This window comes from Lepidochelys kempii, chromosome 6 (genome assembly GCF_965140285.1).
Source record: "Lepidochelys kempii isolate rLepKem1 chromosome 6, rLepKem1.hap1, whole genome shotgun sequence".
In the NCBI taxonomy this organism is placed as follows: Eukaryota; Metazoa; Chordata; order Testudines; family Cheloniidae; genus Lepidochelys; species Lepidochelys kempii.
Window position 1 is genome coordinate 12,560,817 of NC_136385.1, and position 17,335 is coordinate 12,578,151.

General features: G+C 56.1%; 2 protein-coding genes across 2 annotated transcripts; one reads left to right on the top strand and one right to left on the bottom strand.

The window, feature by feature from the left end:
* The first annotated feature begins 331 nt into the window (after positions 1–331).
* CHURC1 (churchill domain containing 1) lies at positions 332–10,163 on the top strand. Its single transcript, XM_073346708.1, has 4 exons — positions 332–410; positions 3,548–3,683; positions 6,268–6,338; positions 9,979–10,163. The coding sequence occupies exons 1-4, from the start codon at positions 336–338 to the stop codon at positions 10,069–10,071; spliced, it is 375 nt and encodes a 124-aa protein (XP_073202809.1). The 5' UTR covers positions 332–335; the 3' UTR covers positions 10,072–10,163.
* A 4,141-nt stretch (positions 10,164–14,304) lies between these two features.
* Positions 14,305–16,765, bottom strand: GPX2 (glutathione peroxidase 2). Its single transcript, XM_073346707.2, has 2 exons — positions 16,325–16,765; positions 14,305–14,866 (listed from the first exon to the last, which is right to left on the bottom strand). The coding sequence occupies exons 1-2, from the start codon at positions 16,640–16,642 to the stop codon at positions 14,516–14,518; spliced, it is 669 nt and encodes a 222-aa protein (XP_073202808.1). The 5' UTR covers positions 16,643–16,765; the 3' UTR covers positions 14,305–14,515.
* Between the last annotated feature and the right edge of the window lie 570 nt (positions 16,766–17,335).

Genomic DNA, 17,335 nt, shown 5'->3' on the forward strand with positions numbered 1-17,335 from the left:
GCCACTCTCCCCTTGCCCCACCCTGGCCTGGCCCCACAGGCCACATCCCACTGCCCACAGGCCACGCCCCCTTCCCAACAGACCCCGCACCCTGACCCTGCAGGCCACGCCCCACTGCCATAGGCCACGCCCCCTCATCCATAGGCAACGCCCCACTCCTCCAGACCCCACCCTGCTCTCCTCAGACCCCGCCCTCGGCCCTGACTGACCCCGTAGAGCCCAGCTCCGACCCTTCGGGCCACGCCCACACCTCAGGCCACGCCCACCCAGCCCCACGGCTCCTCCCCGGCCCCGCCCCTAAACCCTCCCAGGGCTGGCAGCTCTCGCGAGACGCGATGCTCCCGGAAGCCGGAAGTGGCGGCGGCGGCGTCATGTGCGGGGGCTGCGTGGAGACCGAGTACCCGTCCCGGGTGAGCGGGGCCGGGGCTTGTCTCCCCCCTCGCCCCGGTTCCCTGAGCGGGGGCTGGGAGCCCGGACTCCTGGGTTCTCTCCCCAGCTCTGGTCCGGGGGTGGGGTCTGGTGGGCTGGAGCTGGGCTGGGAGCCCGGACTCCTGGGTTCTCTCCCCAGCTCTGGTCCGGGGGTGGGGTCTGGTGGGCTGGAGCTGGGCTGGGAGCCCGGACTCCTGGGTTCTCTCCCCAGCTCTGGTCCGGGGGTGGGGTCTGGTGGGCTGGAGCTGGGCTGGGAGCCCGGACTCCTGGGTTCTCTCCCCAGCTCTGGTCCGGGGGTGGGGTCTGGTGGGCTGGAGCTGGGCTGGGAGCCCGGACTCCTGGGTTCTCTCCCCAGCTCTGGTCCGGGGGTGGGGTCTGGTGGGCTGGAGCTGGGCTGGGAGCCCGGACTCCTGGGTTCTCTCCCCAGCTCTGGTCCGGGGGTGGGGTCTGGTGGGCTGGAGCTGGGCTGGGAGCCCGGACTCCTGGGTTCTCTCCCCAGCTCTGGGCGCGGGCTGGGGTCTGGTGGGCTGGAGCTGGGCTGGGAGCCCGGACTCCTGGGTTCTCTCCCCAGCTCTGGTCCGGGGGTGGGGTCTGGTGGGCTGGAGCTGGGCTGGGAGGCCGGACTCCTGGGTTCTGTTTCTGACTTGATACCTAGGGTGAATCATGCCCATCTCCCTCTGTAAAGTGCGCTCCTCTTCCCCCCCCCCCCCCCCCGCACCTCCTGACCTTCTGCCACAGCAGTGTCTATCCTCAGGCCAGGGTGGGCTAGAGGCTGCCCTGGGTACCTTTGGCACCCAGGGGTGCTTCTGGAAAAATTTGTATTGTGGGGATGCTGAGAGCCATTGAACCGAATTGTAAGCCCTGTATGTGATGGAAACCACTTCAAGCCAGGGGGTGCGGCAGCAGCCCCCGCACCCCTAGTTCCAGCACCTCTGGATGCATCCTGTGCGCAGCCCAGGGGGTAGTCCTGCTCCCTGCTGGGTTTTAAGAGTGCATAGCATGGGGCAAAGGCAACGTGAAGCTGCCTAAGAGATAGGAAATAATACTGCAGACAATGCAGTGCTGTTACATAAACCAGCCATGCCCCTGCCTCTGAGATAGTGTTACCTTGAAAAAGATAGAGCAGAAAGAACAGGGTACTGAGATGGTAACAAAAACAATGGGGGCATAGAAAGACTGCTCTGTGAGAAGAGACTGAAAAGATGGGACAGTTTATTGTGTTCCCTTTTATTTAACTCCTCTCTAGAGATATCCAAAAATATTAATGATGAGAAGGCAAGTCAGGCTCTTCTTTGTAGTAACACAAGAACAAAGGTTTCAGAGTAGCAGCCGTGTTAGTCTGTATTCGCAAAAAGAAAAGGAGGACTTGTGGCACCTTAGAGACTAACAAATTTATTTGAGCATAAGCTTTCGTGAGCTACAGCTCACTTCATCAGATGCATAAGCTCACGAAAGCTTATGCTCAAATAAATTTGTTAGTCTCTAAGGTGCCACAAGTCCTCCTTTTCTTTTTACAAGAACAAAAGAACAACCAATGGAGTTGAAATACAATACATTTAAAATTATAAAAGGAAATAATTATGCTTTATCGAAACCTGTGGAACTCATTGCCACAAAGTGTTGCTGAGACCAAGAGCTTAGAGGAATTCAAAGAACTAGGCACATAGATAAGGAGCTCATACACAGTAACAGTAGAACCTCAGCGTTCTGGACTGACCAGTCAACCGTGCATGTCATTCGGAGCCAGAAGTATGCAATCAGGCAGCAGCAGAGACCAAGAGAAAGCAGTACTGTGTTCAATGTAAACGACTAAAAATATAAAGGGAAAGCAGCATTTTTCTTCTGCATAGGAAGGATTCAAAATTGTATTAAGTCCGTGATCACTTGTCAACTTTTGAAAAAACAGTCGTAATGTTTTGTTCAGGGTTATGAACATTTCAGAGTTACGAACAGCCTCCCTTCCTGAGGTGTTTGTAACTCTGAGGTTCTCCTGTACACTGACTGACTTTTTTTAAAGGGCATAACAACAGTAAGACTAACTAGTTCCTATGTTGCATAGTGCTTTCCAGCCATAGATCTCAAAGCAGGTCAGTATCATTACCCCAATTTTACAGTTGGGGAAACTGAGGCACAGAGATTGACATGACCTGCCCATGAGGGATATAAGCCCTCATGTTTCAAGGCATAAGTCGGTCACTAACTGACTGGGTTATCATGAAACTCCACTCAGGGGAAGGTTATTCCCGAATTGGCTACTGCTGGCTTCCTTGCAGTTGTCTCTGAACTGTGTGTTACTGGACTAGATTCCCCGCTGACTCTGGGATGACATTTCATATGTTTTTGTTTACCTCTGTGTTCTTACCTCTCCTCACTCCCCTCAGTTATTCCAGGCTCATTGAATCTACCAATCTAGTACTGGGCACAGACTCTAAAGCAGTTCCCATCAGAGCGAGATCCCTGTGACAGTCAGGGAAGGGAAGCAGAATCAGCCAGCAGTATTTGCTTGCCAGGAACGTTTGTGTATATGTGATTTGTTGGACATGGTGGCTCCAAGACCCCCTGGTGTGATGACAGGTTTCAGAGTAGCATCCGTGTTCGTCTGTGTCCACAAAAAGAACACCATAGAGATGGCTCCATGTTACGGGGGCATTCTGAAGTACCGATGGCTTTCTTGCTCAGTTGATGCCTTCCTGCTCTTGGCTCTGAACACTCTCTCCTGCAGGGATCACTGCAACACCTTTTTTCCCCCAAAAAACACTTTTTTTAGGTACATTAAAAAAAAAGTAAACCATTCACTTTTACACAAGCTGGCTGGTCCCAGGTCATTGCCTCCAGAGTACCAAATTTTGCTAAGACTGCAGTATTGTCACCCTTCCCTTTGTTCCTGCTCAGAGGCCTGCAGGGAAACTCTGTTGTGTCAATTTGCCCCCCAAACTCCCGCATACTTGTAAGTCTACTTTCTGGAGCAGGGGGCACGCCCTACAGTTTGGGGACCACTTCCCTAACCCTTGCGTGTGCTGTCAATAAATACAATGTTGGGACAAATTGAAGCGGGAGGGGTGGGTGTTTGGCAATAACATAGAAATGGAGGTGGATAATTTTCCTCTCAATTTTGTAGGGGAACACCTGCCTGGAGAACGGCTCTTTCCTGCTCAACTACGTGGGGTGTGTGGAGTGCAACAAGAGGGACTTTGTGCTGATTGCAAACAGAGCAACGGAGGAGGAGGATGGAGAAGAAATCATCACTTATGACCGTAAGGAGGTCCCCTTGTTTGTCTCATCAATTAAGTGTGCGCACAGCCACAGGCTTTAGGAACCTGAGCTGCAAAGGGGTGAGGTGTCATGTTTTTTTATTATTATGCCTATTGTGGGGAGAGAGAGAGTTTAGCACTTGATTTGAAAAAGTTACCAGACCTCTCTTGGCCAGAGGGTAGTAGGAGAGCTGTCTGGGGCTCCCTAAAGAAATCTAAGTCAGTGACCCAGGTCCCCACCTGCGGGGAAGGAGAAAGTTGCTGAAATTTCTATTTTGCTGCTATCCTGTGACCTTCCTCGTGGGCTCCACTTTCACTTAAGTCCCTGGCTGGAAAGTGTCTAAGGCCTTGTCAAAAGTTGTACGGCTTAAATTATCCCAGTGGGGTTCCTATACCAGTTGCTGGGGGTTAAAGACAAATTCAAAATTACCAATAACGCCCACATTTCTAACCATGACCAACAGAGGAGCCATTGGAATAAACTTCCAAGGGGTGGCTGCTCCCTCTTAAAGGCTTCAGATCCAGGCTGGAGGCCTTTCTGGAAGATCTGCTTTAGCCAAACGCAATTTACTGGGCTCAGTCCAGAGAGAACTGAGTGAAATTCTCTGTCCTGGGCTATGCAGGCGGTCTGATGAGATGATCTAATGGTCCCACCTGGCCTTAAGCTAGGAATCTATGAATAAGGGCAAAACCCTCTAGTGTGGATGCAGATATACAGGTACAAAGGTGTTTATACCAGTGTACAGTGTCTCTACAGGAAGGGGAAGGATCTATTCTGGTGTAACTGTCAACATGAGGGGTTGTATCAGTATAACTATGTTGGTTAAAAAAAAAAAATCACATCCCCTAGCCAGCATAGTTACAGCAGCACAAAACCTGTGTGATCTGGCTACAGCCAGGTCAGCATGTGCTTAACTGTTCTCAGAATCCAGGCCTGAGGCTGGAGCTCCCCTCCCCACTCCAGAGCTGGAGGAGTCTCTGCTACTGTACGCTCCCCCATCACCCCCCAACCTCCCTGCTGCACTGCTGCTGAGACTCCAGAATCTCTCCCCTGCCTCCGTTTGTGTGTCATCCTCACCTGTGATTAGCTCCAGTGTCTGCCTCTGCTGCTGCCCACTGCTCCCAAGAAGCCTCTACTTACTCTACTTACTCTACTTACTCTAATCACATCATTGATGTGATTCTGGGCAGCTTCACTGATACTCACAGGGTTGTGAACAGCTGCTGTGAAACTGACCAGAGTCTTGTGAATGTCAGTCTACTGCCAACTGAGGGGCAAACTCAGGGAAGCAGCTCTGTATCTGTTCACATTTTGCATCCATGCCAGGTTAATGTTTTGTTTTTAGAGCCTAAATTCTCCAGCAATTGATAGCTTAGCTCTCCCTAATCACCAAAGTAAACCTCCTGCTTGCCTCGTGTGTGTCGATTTTTTTTTTAAGCCAGGTAAAATGTGAGGAAAGAGAACTGAAGGGATGTGAAGAGAGAGAATGGGGTTGTTTTTGGTTGTCAGTATCACTGTGTCTCTGTAAAAAATGCAGGAAAGGGTTCTCAGTTTGGCATTTATTAGTGTATGTTACATTTACACTGTTTGGAGTGAATGGACAATTCCATCTGCATTGGTGCTCGTGGAAGGCCCTATATTGACCTCCCTCTGGATTCTAAAATCCAGTGGCAATCCTGACTTCTCTCTCATCCCCTGCCTGGACCCCGACCACCAGGGAACCATCTGCAGGACTAAGAGAGTAATTTGCCCTCGCCCATTCAGTGCCTTGGCCTCCCTGCTGAGACTGAAGTGCAAATGGGTTTTGCAAGGTGGGAGCTTAGCTTATGCCCCTCAACTCATTTCACAGAGGCCTACAAATAGCCACAAGCTGGAAGCAATTTCTGCAGGATTTGAATGGCCAAGTTAATGACTTTAGAGTTTCTCCAGCTAATTGCAGTATCAGAGCCATAGTTGCGCTCAAGCTTGCATAGATTAAATAAATGTGCTTTGTAGGATGGCACAGGAGATGAGTTGGGAATGGTTAAAGGTGGCATGTTTCCATTAGTCCCCTGAGTTTATACAGTGCATTTCCCCAGTGATTACAGGTTTTGGTGTAGGTGACCCAATGAGCGTGCTGCTTTGGGGAATATCAAGGAGTGAAAGGTCTCGTTTTCTGTTCAGCATCCAGGCTCCGGTGGTTAGAAAAATTGACTACTTTTGAACTATTTGCCCTGCTCCCAGCTAAAAATGGGCCTGGCCCGTACAGTGAAGGTGAAACCTTATGTAGTAAAACAATTTCTCCAGGCATTTGTGGGGCTACAAAATACAAGTTTTTTATTGCTTTGGTAAATTCACAAATGTATTAGAAAACTGGGGTGGATCTAGCCGGGGGGATCCAAAGATATTTGGCTTTGCCTCTAAGATGACCGCTGCCCTCTTGGACCAGGAGGGCTTTTTGTCACTGACCCAGGATAGCAGGTCCTTGATCTCAGATCAGTGCAATTTTCAGTCAAAAGAAATAAGACTTTCCCTGCCCCCAGGTTGTGGTAAGTGAGGTCTCCCTCCAAGCAGGCGATCCTTGTGAATCTCTGGTTTTCGTTCCAGATGTGTGTAAGAATTGTCATCACATGATAGCCAGGCACGAATATACATTCAGCGTGGTGGACGATTACCAGGTATGTTGTCTTGCACGCTGTCATGGAGTCCCAGGATCAGTGCTACGCCCCCAGCTTTGGAACCAGCCCTTCAGCGTGCTGGACCCCCAAGGGGGTCTCACTCTTTCTTCAGGGTGGGCCAGTTGGCTTCACCGCCACCTTTGCAGCTTCAGCCCTCCTGCTTCACCCCCTGAGCTCTGCCCAGTGAGTCAAGCTGAGCCAGAGCCCTGGGAGAGACTTGTCCCCTCTTCAGGGACCATGCACCTCAGCAGTATTTGCGGTGACACTCAGTGTTGTCCAAACAGCCGGGTTCAGTTGTCAGCTGTTACACAGCACAGGAGGGCCGTAGGTGAGCACAGAGAAACGAAGGGTAAAGCATGGCCCAAGTCCATCCTGTTCAACCCAGAGCCCAGCCAAGCTGTGGTGAACCCCTTTCAGGCTCTGTCTCAGTCTGACCTCCGTGGTCTGTTCCCAGGTGAGAGCCCCAACCCCTTCCCACAGCCAACTCCTAACCCCACCTCCCGCCTTCCTGATCTTTTGTTCTCCAGCTGGAGGGTTTGCTCAGCCTCCCTGCTGAGAGGTGGGAGAATCCATCCTCCTCTGGGGCGCAGGTTACTAAGTGTCCGTGTCCCATTGTCCTCTTGGATTCTTCACTGATATGGAGTGAGCCTCAGCCAGACCTTTTTAACAACCCATTCAGGCTCAGACAGCTAAATGCCATTCATGCTTCTGTCTCTTAACCTGCCCTGAGAGCAAACAGTCCTGTTTCCCTACTGCATTGCCATGCAAGATATAGGGGAAACCGAGGCACACACAGGGGGCATAAAAAGTCACCGAAAATTCCCACTTCATCACACACGCATGTACACAGATCAAAAATACGCACACCTTTATTCCCTCAAACGAACGCCCCGAGATCTGGAAAGCCCTGGGAGTGATGTCACAGAAGCACAAGGAACCCCAGGATCGCAGCGGCCGGAGCAGACAGTTCCGCTTTGTGGGTTTCCATCTGGAGGTGCTCTTGGTTTGTAGGGTTCTGCAGGCTACTGTTGCTATGGTACATGTGAGCTTGTGCCCTGTGCAGCCCACGTGCTGCTTCAGCTAGGAAGCTAGGGGAGGGATTCAAGTCACTGCCCAACCTGCTGTGCTTTTGTAGGGCCAGCTTCACTGTAGAATGTGGCTTGACTTTCCAGCTGTGGATTCCAAGCTGCCACAGCTGCATTTCCACCCGCTGGGCATGGTGCCCAAGTTAGGTGATGGGTGCATGCCGCTGATTAGCATCTCTCCAGCTCCCGACACTTTGGGCTAATCTGGCACCGTCGGATCAGGCAAGGGGACATCCATGCAATGCGAGGGTTGAGATTCTGTATGCTCAACTGGAGCCTGGCTCCCTTGCATGGATGTAGCATTTAGCACAGTGATTCTCAAACCTTTGCATTGGTGACCCCTTTCACACAGCAAGCCTCTGAGTGCGACCCCCCCTTATACATTACAAACACATTTTTTGTAATTAACACTATTATTAATGCTGGAGGAGAAACGGAGTTTAGGGGTGGAGGCTGACAGCTCGTAAACCCCCCCCCCAATGTAATAACCTCACGGCCCCCTGACGGATCCGGACCCCCAGTTTGAGAACCCATGATTTAGCATGAGTGCCTACAGCCCTAGCTTTCAGTTGGCATTTTGAAAAGCACCTCAACTTAGGAATACACATTTCATTGCAAGTCAGTGGGATTAGGGAGGGGGTTTGCAGTTTTCAAAAGCACTTAAATGACATTGACTTTTAATAGGACTTGGGGTCCTAACTCCCTTAGGCTCCATAGAGAATTCCAGCCTGAGTGCTTTAGGACCCGATGCCATGGGGTGTAGGGCTGAGTACTTTCCACCCCGCATGAAGCGCTGCAGAACTGAGGGTGCGCAGGACCCAGATGAATCGGTGTTTGAAAGCAGACACACAGCAAGGCCATGGGACAATTGCTGGAAGAACCACCGCTGTTAATTTCTTCTGCACGGGAAGGTCCGCAGGGGTCTGCAGCCCCGGTCCAGCCTAGGAGGCAGAGCCAGACCCCCGAGCCTCTGGCAGGATGGGTGTGGCCTGACCCCTGTCCTCGCTAGTTGTGTTCTCCCTCTACCTCGGCAGCGGGTTTTATTAGACCTGCCTGCAGAGCAGTAGGTGAGATGACAAGGCCGGTGGAAGCAGATGGGGAGGAGGTGGTAGTGGAAGAAGGGGCTTTGCGGGCAGACCCTGGCTCGCACCTGGACAGTCAGCAGGGCTTCGGAGCAACAAGGGGAGCCATATTGCAGAGTTTCGCGATGGATTGGCATGGAAGACAGGCGTTGGGCACAGTCCACCAACCGGGGCTGCGGGACCATTCCGAGACGCTCTGAGATGCAGGCATGCGTTAGCCGCCCCTTCAGGCTGCCCGCTCAGGGGGCAGAGCAGGGGAAGGCTGATGGGGCCGCTCTGGGTCTGAGGTTCCTGAACCGATGCCTCCGCAAGCTGAAGTTCAGCGCATTTCTGTTCCAAACCTGCGGTTGCTGGAGTGTGCTCCCATTGTGGGTGCCATTTGCCCTTTGTAACCTCCAGAGGGAGCTAGCGGGCTTGGAGGGGCGTGGTTTCAGTGGCCACTCCCTGGAGGCTGCTGCTAGCTGCAGCCCTTGCACTGCCAGGCCCTGATGCAATGCTGTGGGGTACTTGGAGGCCTCTCTAAAGCTGATCCCTGCTCTGCTTTCTGAGAGGCTGGGCTGCTGGTCCATCTTAGGAGCTTTCGTCTGATATCGGCCCTGGTCAGCGCTGGGCAGTCCCAATGTCTGTGTGTGGGAGCCCTGGGGAGAAACCAGAGGGCCCTGAAGGGTCTGGTCGCCAGTAAGGTCTTTCAGAGCTTGCGCTCACTCAGGGCCAGGAGCCCAGTCCGTCTCTCTGGCTCTTGTGCACAGCAAAGCTGAGTGATAGTGGGGAGGCAGGTTTCCTACTGCCACAGCTATGCTCTCTGCAGGCCAGTCTGGGCACAGGACTTTCCTTGATCTCTCAGGCCAGCCTGCATGAGTCCCTTTCCGGCATGACTCTAGGTTGGGCGCCCTGCTGTGCCGCATTGGAAGAGACTGAACCATGTGGCAGTGTTGTCACCATGTGGCAGTGTTGGCATCTGCGCCCCCTTGTGGCCTACTGTGGCATTGCTCATCTGGGCTCAGTTTCCCTCCAGGTCTTCACTGGTCAGCAGCCATCTCCAGCATGGTCTGGTGCCATGGCTGCTCAGCCCTCCATCAAAGCTCTTCCCCTGCAGAGGTAGCCAAGTTACAAAACAAATACAAGGAACTCAGAAAGGAGGGTCAGCTGGGGCTGGACCCCCATTCTACTCAGGGTCCCTTTTCTCGTTAACACTTGCCTGGGCTCCCAGCTTCAGACCCAGCCCCCCTTCCCTCAGGGAGGCCCTGACCTGCACCCGGTGAGAGCTGGAGATCTGCTTTCCCCGCCCCCAGAGCTGGGCTCTCCCCCTTTTAGCTCCTCCCTCCAGGCCTGAATCTTGGCCAGGGTGTAGGTGCATACCCCATCTCACGCCCACCCCCGGGACAACGGAGTGTCGCAGCCTAGATTCCCAGCCCTGCATATGGAAGCGAGCGCCCCCTTGCCCCCGCGTGAGCGCCCTCTGTCTTGTTGCAGGAGTACACCATGCTGTGCCTGCTGTGTGGCAGGGCCGAGGACTCCATCAGCATCCTGCCCGATGACCCTCGCCAGGCGGCCCCCTTGTTCTGAAGCTGCCGCCATGGGTTTGCGTCCAGCCTCGCCAGGCTGTTGGCAAAGCGATGGCGGGTTACAGTCATTAAACACGTGCCCTCTGTTGTGAACGTGAGTCGCCCCACGGTCCAGCACACCGCTCCTCCCCAGGCATCAGAGAGGCTCAGGACCCCGGCCCCCGCCTGGAGGAATGAGCGGGGAGGGAGGTGTAAGCCAGGCTGCCTGGAGAACTGGTACTGTGGTGGGGAGCATGCTGAGGGGGAGGGAGTGGGACGGTCCTTGGCACAAACCAAGGTAACAGCTGCTGTCCTGTCCACGGTGCCTGGTCTGGGATCCCGCCCCCACCCCCTGGAAGGTAATTTTACAGCCGGTGCGCAGGGGCACTGCGTGGATCTATAGTTTGTAATGAAATTAGAGCTGGCTGATATAGTAGCAGAGCCCCCCGAGGTGCACCCTAGCGTGCCCCCCAAAGGAGTCTGGAGGCTGGTACACCTGCTCTCCACCCAGCTGTCCCTGTCTCAGCTGTTCCGCAGTCACTCGGATTCCTCCCCCACGCCGTGGTCCAGGACCATGCAAACCGGGCCCAGGTTAGAGCCGTATCAGGAAACTTGCTGTGGCCAGGCTGCTTGAGCTAACAAGCAAGACTTGTTGCCTAGGACCTGTAGTCTCCCTCTGAATGGAAGGGGAAAGTGGCTCCAGATCTCCTGGCCAGCCTTTGCTGAGGGGCATCCCATGCTGCTGGCCCTCCTCCCGGGGGTGACCGGCTGCAGTGTGGTGTTCCCCTTCAGGAGAAGAGCACAGCAAACAAGTTGTTCGTGTGCACAGGTGGGCAATAAACTGGGAGTGCTCTGGGGCAGCAGTGGTGTCTTCCTAGCTGTCTGTCCCGCGTCTAGCACGGTGGGGCCCCGATCATGGCTGGTGCTGCTCCAGGCTCACGGAACGCCCAGCCCTTGGGGAGTGGGGATTTCTCCAGGCTCATCCCAGCAGAGACCTGCTCTCCTTTATAACCCGCTCCTCTGCTCTCGTGGGGCCCTCTGGTGAGTCAGCCCTTCTGCTGCCTATTATCCCGCTCACCGGTGGGGCAAAGAGCGGGGCCTGTCGATTGCAATGTTTGCTGGCTGTAGCCTTGCCAACCCGGAGTGCTATGGAAACATCTGCTGGGAGACCAGCAGCCTGGTGCAGAATCCGGATCGCTTCCCACGAAGCCCCAGAGGTTTGCTCCCAGGCCAGGTTCCGGGCTAGACTGAGTGGAATTCCTGGGAGGGTTTGCACGGGGCAGTCGTTCATGACAGGATGGCGCAGGGCTTGCTGGGCTGTTTCCTGTGCCCCCTGGCAGAGGAAAAGGGGCTGTGCTGAGGGAAGTGCCCATACCTGTTCCAGCCTGGGGGGCAGTGAAGTGGGTGATGTGTCACCAAAGGAAGCCACGTGGATTAGACCCAGCTGGCTCCCTGCCGCTGTGGTGACAGCCATGCCGCACCCCTGCAGAGGAAGTGAAGGCACGGCAGTGCAGAGTCGCCTCTGGCCCCGCACCCTGAGGGGCAGCCAAGGCTGGGCGTTTCTGTGCTGCCCAACGGGAGGGCCCTGCATGCGCTCTGCCAGTGCAACTGGGTGCTTTTGCTTGGCTTTAATACGGAGCGCCTTGCTGGGGCCTTTCCTCCAGGCTCTGTACGGAGGAGTCTCAAGAAGCATCACTCACTCACACACACACACCCCTTACAGCTGGGACAGCTGAGGTGACAAGCAGGAAAGTGACTTGTCAAAGGTCACCCAGGAGCAGTGCCGGGGATCGCCTGGAGAGGGGTCAGAAGAGAGACCAAGGAGGCTCTGAGGGCTGCAGCCCTGCCTGACTGCGAGTGACTGAAGGAGCCTGGGTGGCCTAGTTTCTCCAGGTGGCTACCTGGGGAGGAGATTTCTGCTGGAGGCCTCTGTCGCCTACCAGACACCGTCAGCGCAAGATCCAGGGGCCGGGAGCTGATGCCAGACATTCAGACTAGAAAAAAGGGCAGAATTTTAAGAGGAAGGGGAATTGACTATTGGAGCGACTAGTTCTCCAGCCCTTGGCATCTGTAAAGCCAGCCTGCGTTGCATGTCGGAGCAATGGACTCTGGCTGGGCTGGGCTGGGCTGGCTGCAGGGAGCTTGGGTCTCTATTACACAGGGGGACAGATTGGGGGAGGTGAGGTCTGACCTTTAATATGACTGACCCCAGGTCTGCTGCAGCCTGGTGCTCTCACCACTAGACCGTGCTGCCCAGGAGCACTGTGATGGGAGGCAAGTTGTTAAAACCCCTGACCCCATTGGGAAAATCTCAGTTGCTGATCTGGGGAGCTGCCCAGGAACCCCGATTTCTGCCAGCAGGAAGAGCAGCCCCCTCTGCCTGCAGGACAGAGCCTCTTCCCATGGGAGCAGGTGGGCTCAGCAGCTACAAGCCTGCCTTCCCCTCAGCTAGTGCCCCCTGACAGGGGGAAGGCAGACTTGTAGCTGCTGAGCCCACCGGCACAATTCACTCCCCCGCTGCAAGCTCCTTTCCTGAAACAGAGGCTGGGCCCTGGCCAGACTTGCCCCTGGGGGTGTCACTATTATGATAGCACCCAGAGGCCCCTGTTGTGCTAGGTGCTGCACGTACACAGTGGGAGGTGCTGTTTTCCCCAAAGGGCTCACGCTGAAGGCAAAGGGGGGGGAAAACTGAGGCACTGAGCAGGGCTGTCACTCTGCAGCAGAGCTGGGGGTAGAACCCAGGTCTCCTGAATGCTATCCCAGTTCCCTAGCCACTAGACCATGCCACAGCTCCCAGCGAGATGCTCTCATGACTCCCATCCTAGGCATGGAGCCACCTTGGCTGCTGTGGCTGGAGGCAGGGCAGGGGGTGTGTGTGTGGCAGCAGGGACACAAGTTGAGTTGCCTTAGCTGGTGCCAGGAGCCACCCAGGCCCCTGATTTGGGCAGGGAATCTGCGCCTCAGGCTCTCTGTGGCGTTGCTGTGTGGTCACATCTGGGGCAGCTCCCTCCCAGCAATGGGCTCAGGCTCTCTGCAGCCTCAGGCAGCATCAGTCCCACTCGGGGCGTGTTTTTTGAGCCTCTGCACACACAGCAGGGCTGGGGCTGTAATTCTGCATTGACCTGGGGAGTGGAGCAAGAAACGAATCCCTGGGCTGGGGCGGGTGAAGGGGGCCCGGCAATAGGCTCATTCGGACACGGGCAGTTCCCCCCATCCCTGAGAAGGCCAAATGGGCCCCGTGGGTGACAGGGCAGCTCCAGGACTGATGCCCCCCTGTGAGGGCTTGTGGCCTGGAAAGCAGCTGCTCCTGATGCTCCTGGAAGGCAGGTCCTCAGCTGTCGAGACTGGCAGAGGAATGAAGAGCCCATGGGAGGAGGTAACTTCCTGGTCCCTTCCAGTGGGGGTGAGGGGAGAAGGCAGACAGACTTCCCCCCACAGAGGTCATTGCTGCAGTGCTTTCCATGGAGGCCAGGAAACAGTAGGAGGCAGCAGGGCAGCCCCCTCCCCCCCCACTTCCCAAGCCACTTGTCAGGGGGCTTCCTGGATTGGGGCACAGCGACCCCGCCCAGCCTGATGCTTTGCAGAGGGGCTGGGTTTGCTGTCGGGGACCCCCCACCATCCCCTGCAGCTGGGGCTGTTCCCAGAGCAGCACACAGGAGTTGGGTTTGCCATGGGACACGGCCCCCAGGGCATGGCAGAGGGGCGGGCTGCTCCCGGGGCATGGCAAAGGGGCCGGTTGCTACGGGGCATGGCCCCCATTGCAGAGGGGTGGGTTGCACAGCACCCTGCGGTCTTTGCCGTCTCTGGGCCCCTGCTCACAAAGAGCTGTGAACCTGCTTTGCCACGAGGGGCACGTGCCCTCTCAGCCATTTTAATGGGCGAGGCCCTTTTAGGCAGGAGGAATATTGACACTCACTCCCTGCTAGCCTCGATGATGGGCAGCCCTGTGCCCAGCTCACTGCCCTGGGCACCCACCACTCTGTGCCGGGCTCCCTCCAATACAGCCCCCATGGGCACTCAGTCCCCCCCCACACACACACATCCGCTACCTCCACAGCAGCGAGGGCTCAGGTCCCTCAGCCATCACGGTGGAGGCTGGGACAAGACCCAGGGCCGAAGTGCCCTTGCTGTCTCCGCGTGTCACCCGGGAAGGCTGGGCCTCCCTGCTCGGGCCAGGGGGAGGCAGTTGACACTGTTGTTCTTGTGCCAGGCTTTGCAACAGGGAGCAGGGGTAGAAAATACACAGAGACCCAGCTCCCTTCAGGCTTGTTTATTGGACGGTGCCCAGTGCCGCGGGCCGAGCGTTCGGTGCCTTTACCCCCTTCGGGCCCCCTCCCCATGTGGTTTAGAAGGGGGCCGTCACCCGGTAAAGCGCTGACGCCGGCTGCAGCGGGCTGAGACTTAGGGAGTGGCCACCGCGCCCCTCCAGCAGGGGGCGCTGCCACTGGACTCCCATTACTGCCCCCCTATTTGGCTAGCTTGAGGAGGCGCTGGATGTCGGGCTCGATGGCAATGGTCTGGAACTTGGGGCTGTAGCGTTTGAAGGGCTCCCCCTCGGGCCCCACCAGGAACTTCTCGAAGTTCCAGGAGAGGTCGTCGCGGCGCAGCGGGCTCCACACGACGAACTTGGGGTCGCCCATGAAGGCGGAGGGCTCGTCGGCCGGGGTGGGCAGGTGGGCCTTCAGGTAGGCGAAGACGGGGTGCACGTCCTGCCCGTTCACCTGGCATTTCTGGAAGAGGGTGAAGTTGGGCTCGAAGCCGGCCCCAGGGCGCACATACTTCAGGCTGTTGAGGATCTCCTCGTTGGTGCAGTTCTCCTGCCGGGGAGAGGACAGGGCGTGTCAGGCCGACGGAGTCAAGGGATGGACTGGAGCCCAGCCCTGTCCCGCCGTCTCCTTAGTGACTCATGGATGGTCCCAGCCCACACGGCGCTGGCCCGGCCTGTTCTGCCACTCAGTCATTATTTGCCTTCCGACAAGCACACTGTGAGGAATGCAGGGTGTGACCAAGATCCCCGCCCTGCTGCCCGTTGTGTCCCGAGCTGCATAGACCCCAGCTGAGATCGGGGTGGGGGCATTGTCCTGGCACTGCTTAGACCCTGGCAGAGATCACTCCCCCCCCCCCCATTGTGCCAGGTGCTGCACAGACCCAGAGCAAGAGATAGTCCCTGCCCCAGGGAGCCCACAGTCTGAATAGACAAGACAGGCAAAGGGGAAATTGAGGCACGGGGCAGGGAAGTGACTTGCCGAAGGTCACCCAGTAAAGCTGTGGAAGGGCTGGGAAGAGAACCCAGGTGTCCTGTGTCCCTGTTCATTGACCTCCCCACTGGCCCACCACGTGGGAGCAGGGGAAACATCCTGACCAGCAGCTGGATTGTATGGTCCCAGCAGCAAAGAAGGTTCTCCAGGCAAGAACCCTGCCCTGGCCCCTGGAAGGGACCCAGCCACTCTGCTCTGTCTCTAGCTCCTCTCATGCTGGTCTGGTTGGGGCAGCCTGGGCCCTGCCCACCAGGCTGCAGCCAGGTGAGATATTCGCACGCTGGGGCCCATCTCCGCCACCTCTAGGGTGGAGCTGCTCCAATGCCCCCCTCTGGGCAGTGCTCTGACTGCCACTAAGAGGTCGTCAAGGAGGCTTTACGTGGGCAGGAGGGCACCTTGCCAGGACAGCAGGAGGCCGGCTGGTAGCAGGGAGCCCAGCTTCAGGCAGGAGCATGCAAAACGCATGCTCCATTCAGCACGGACCCACCTGGGCCATTGGGTTTTACAGGTGCAGCTGAGGCCAGCATCAGCTAGTTAAATCATACCCGCCTGTGCCATGCAGGAGGGCACTGGCAGCAAAATCAAAGGGCGGGGTGCCCCTGCCCCACACCCTGGTGCAAGGCAGAGTGTCACTGGTGTAAGGGACAGGGCATTGGGCAGCCGATCCCTTGGGTCACTGCCTGGTTCTGAAACTGATCTCTGGGCTGGACTGGGGGCACTGTTCCCATGTCGCCGTGCTGCTGCGTGGCCATCCTGGAGAGGCTGTGCCCCCCCCCCCCCACGCAATTCCTACCCCAGCGGCCACATGCTCAGGTGAGACAGGAGGATCTGGGGCCACACACGTCTCTTGTTCCCAGCCCCTGGCTGGCGGGAGCTCTCCAAACACTGAGCCAGCACCCGCTGCATTCTCAGCATGCTGGAGTGGGATGATCCTGCAGGGCCTGCAACCTCCAGGGCTCTTTGGTGAGGCAGAGGACATGGGGGGCGGGGGGTGTTGTGTGTGCAGGTGCCACATACCTGGTAGCCAAACTGGTTGCAAGGGAAGCCCAGCACGACCAGCCGCTGCGGGTACCGGGCCTGCAGCTGGTTCAGCTGGGTGTAGTCCCGCACCGTCGTGCCTCAGAGGGATGCCACGTTCTCAATCAAAACCACCCGGCCCCGGAAGTTGTTGAAATCCACTTTCTCCCCGTGGATGTTGGTGGCGCTGAGGTCGTAGAAGGACTTGGCGATGTGAGCCATGGCTGCAGCTGCACAGTGAGCCTTGCCCGCTGGCAGGTGCTGGCTTAAGGCTCGCCCCACGCACCACGTGATCAGCCGCTCCAAAGGTCTCTCCATTCCTGGCACGCTTCAAAGGAAATCAGAGCGCTCACCTGTTAGTGAGCCAGCTCTTTCCAGCCGCAGAACAAAGCAGCAGGTCAGGCCTGCACAGGTCTTGTTGCAAAGCCGGCTAGCGCAGGAAGGAAATTCAGGGCAACCTGATACTCCTGCTAGCTCTCAGTAATTCAAGTCAGTCAGCTCCTCTAGCAAAGACATTGCCCTGGGGACATGCAACTGAGAGGGAAGAATCAGACAGTGACTGGTAGTATGTGCCTTCCACTGGCCCCTAGACATCCTCAGATCAGGACCCTGTTGTGCCAGGCGCCTCAGATACACAGCGAGAGACAGGCCCTGCCCCAGCTGAGATCAGGGCCCCATTGAGCTGGGCACTGCACAGATGCACAGCGAGAGACAGGCCCATGTCAGCAGCCCCTGCCACAAGTGTTCAAAAATCAGGAATTTGTTTAAAACTTCATGAGATTTAAAACATAACAAGACAACATTTTGGTTTCCTTTCCTTTTTCCTTCTTCTATCTGGGTTCTATCTTGGAAAATTTGCTGACCAAGGTTTTCCATCAGACGAAGCAAATCTGACAAAATGAAAACATTCTGCGGTAACGCCGAGTTCAGTGCCATTGTGTTTAGAACAGAATTGACAGAGCATTTTGATTTTCTCAGAATGGAACCTTTCACTTTTTCATTTTGAAATGA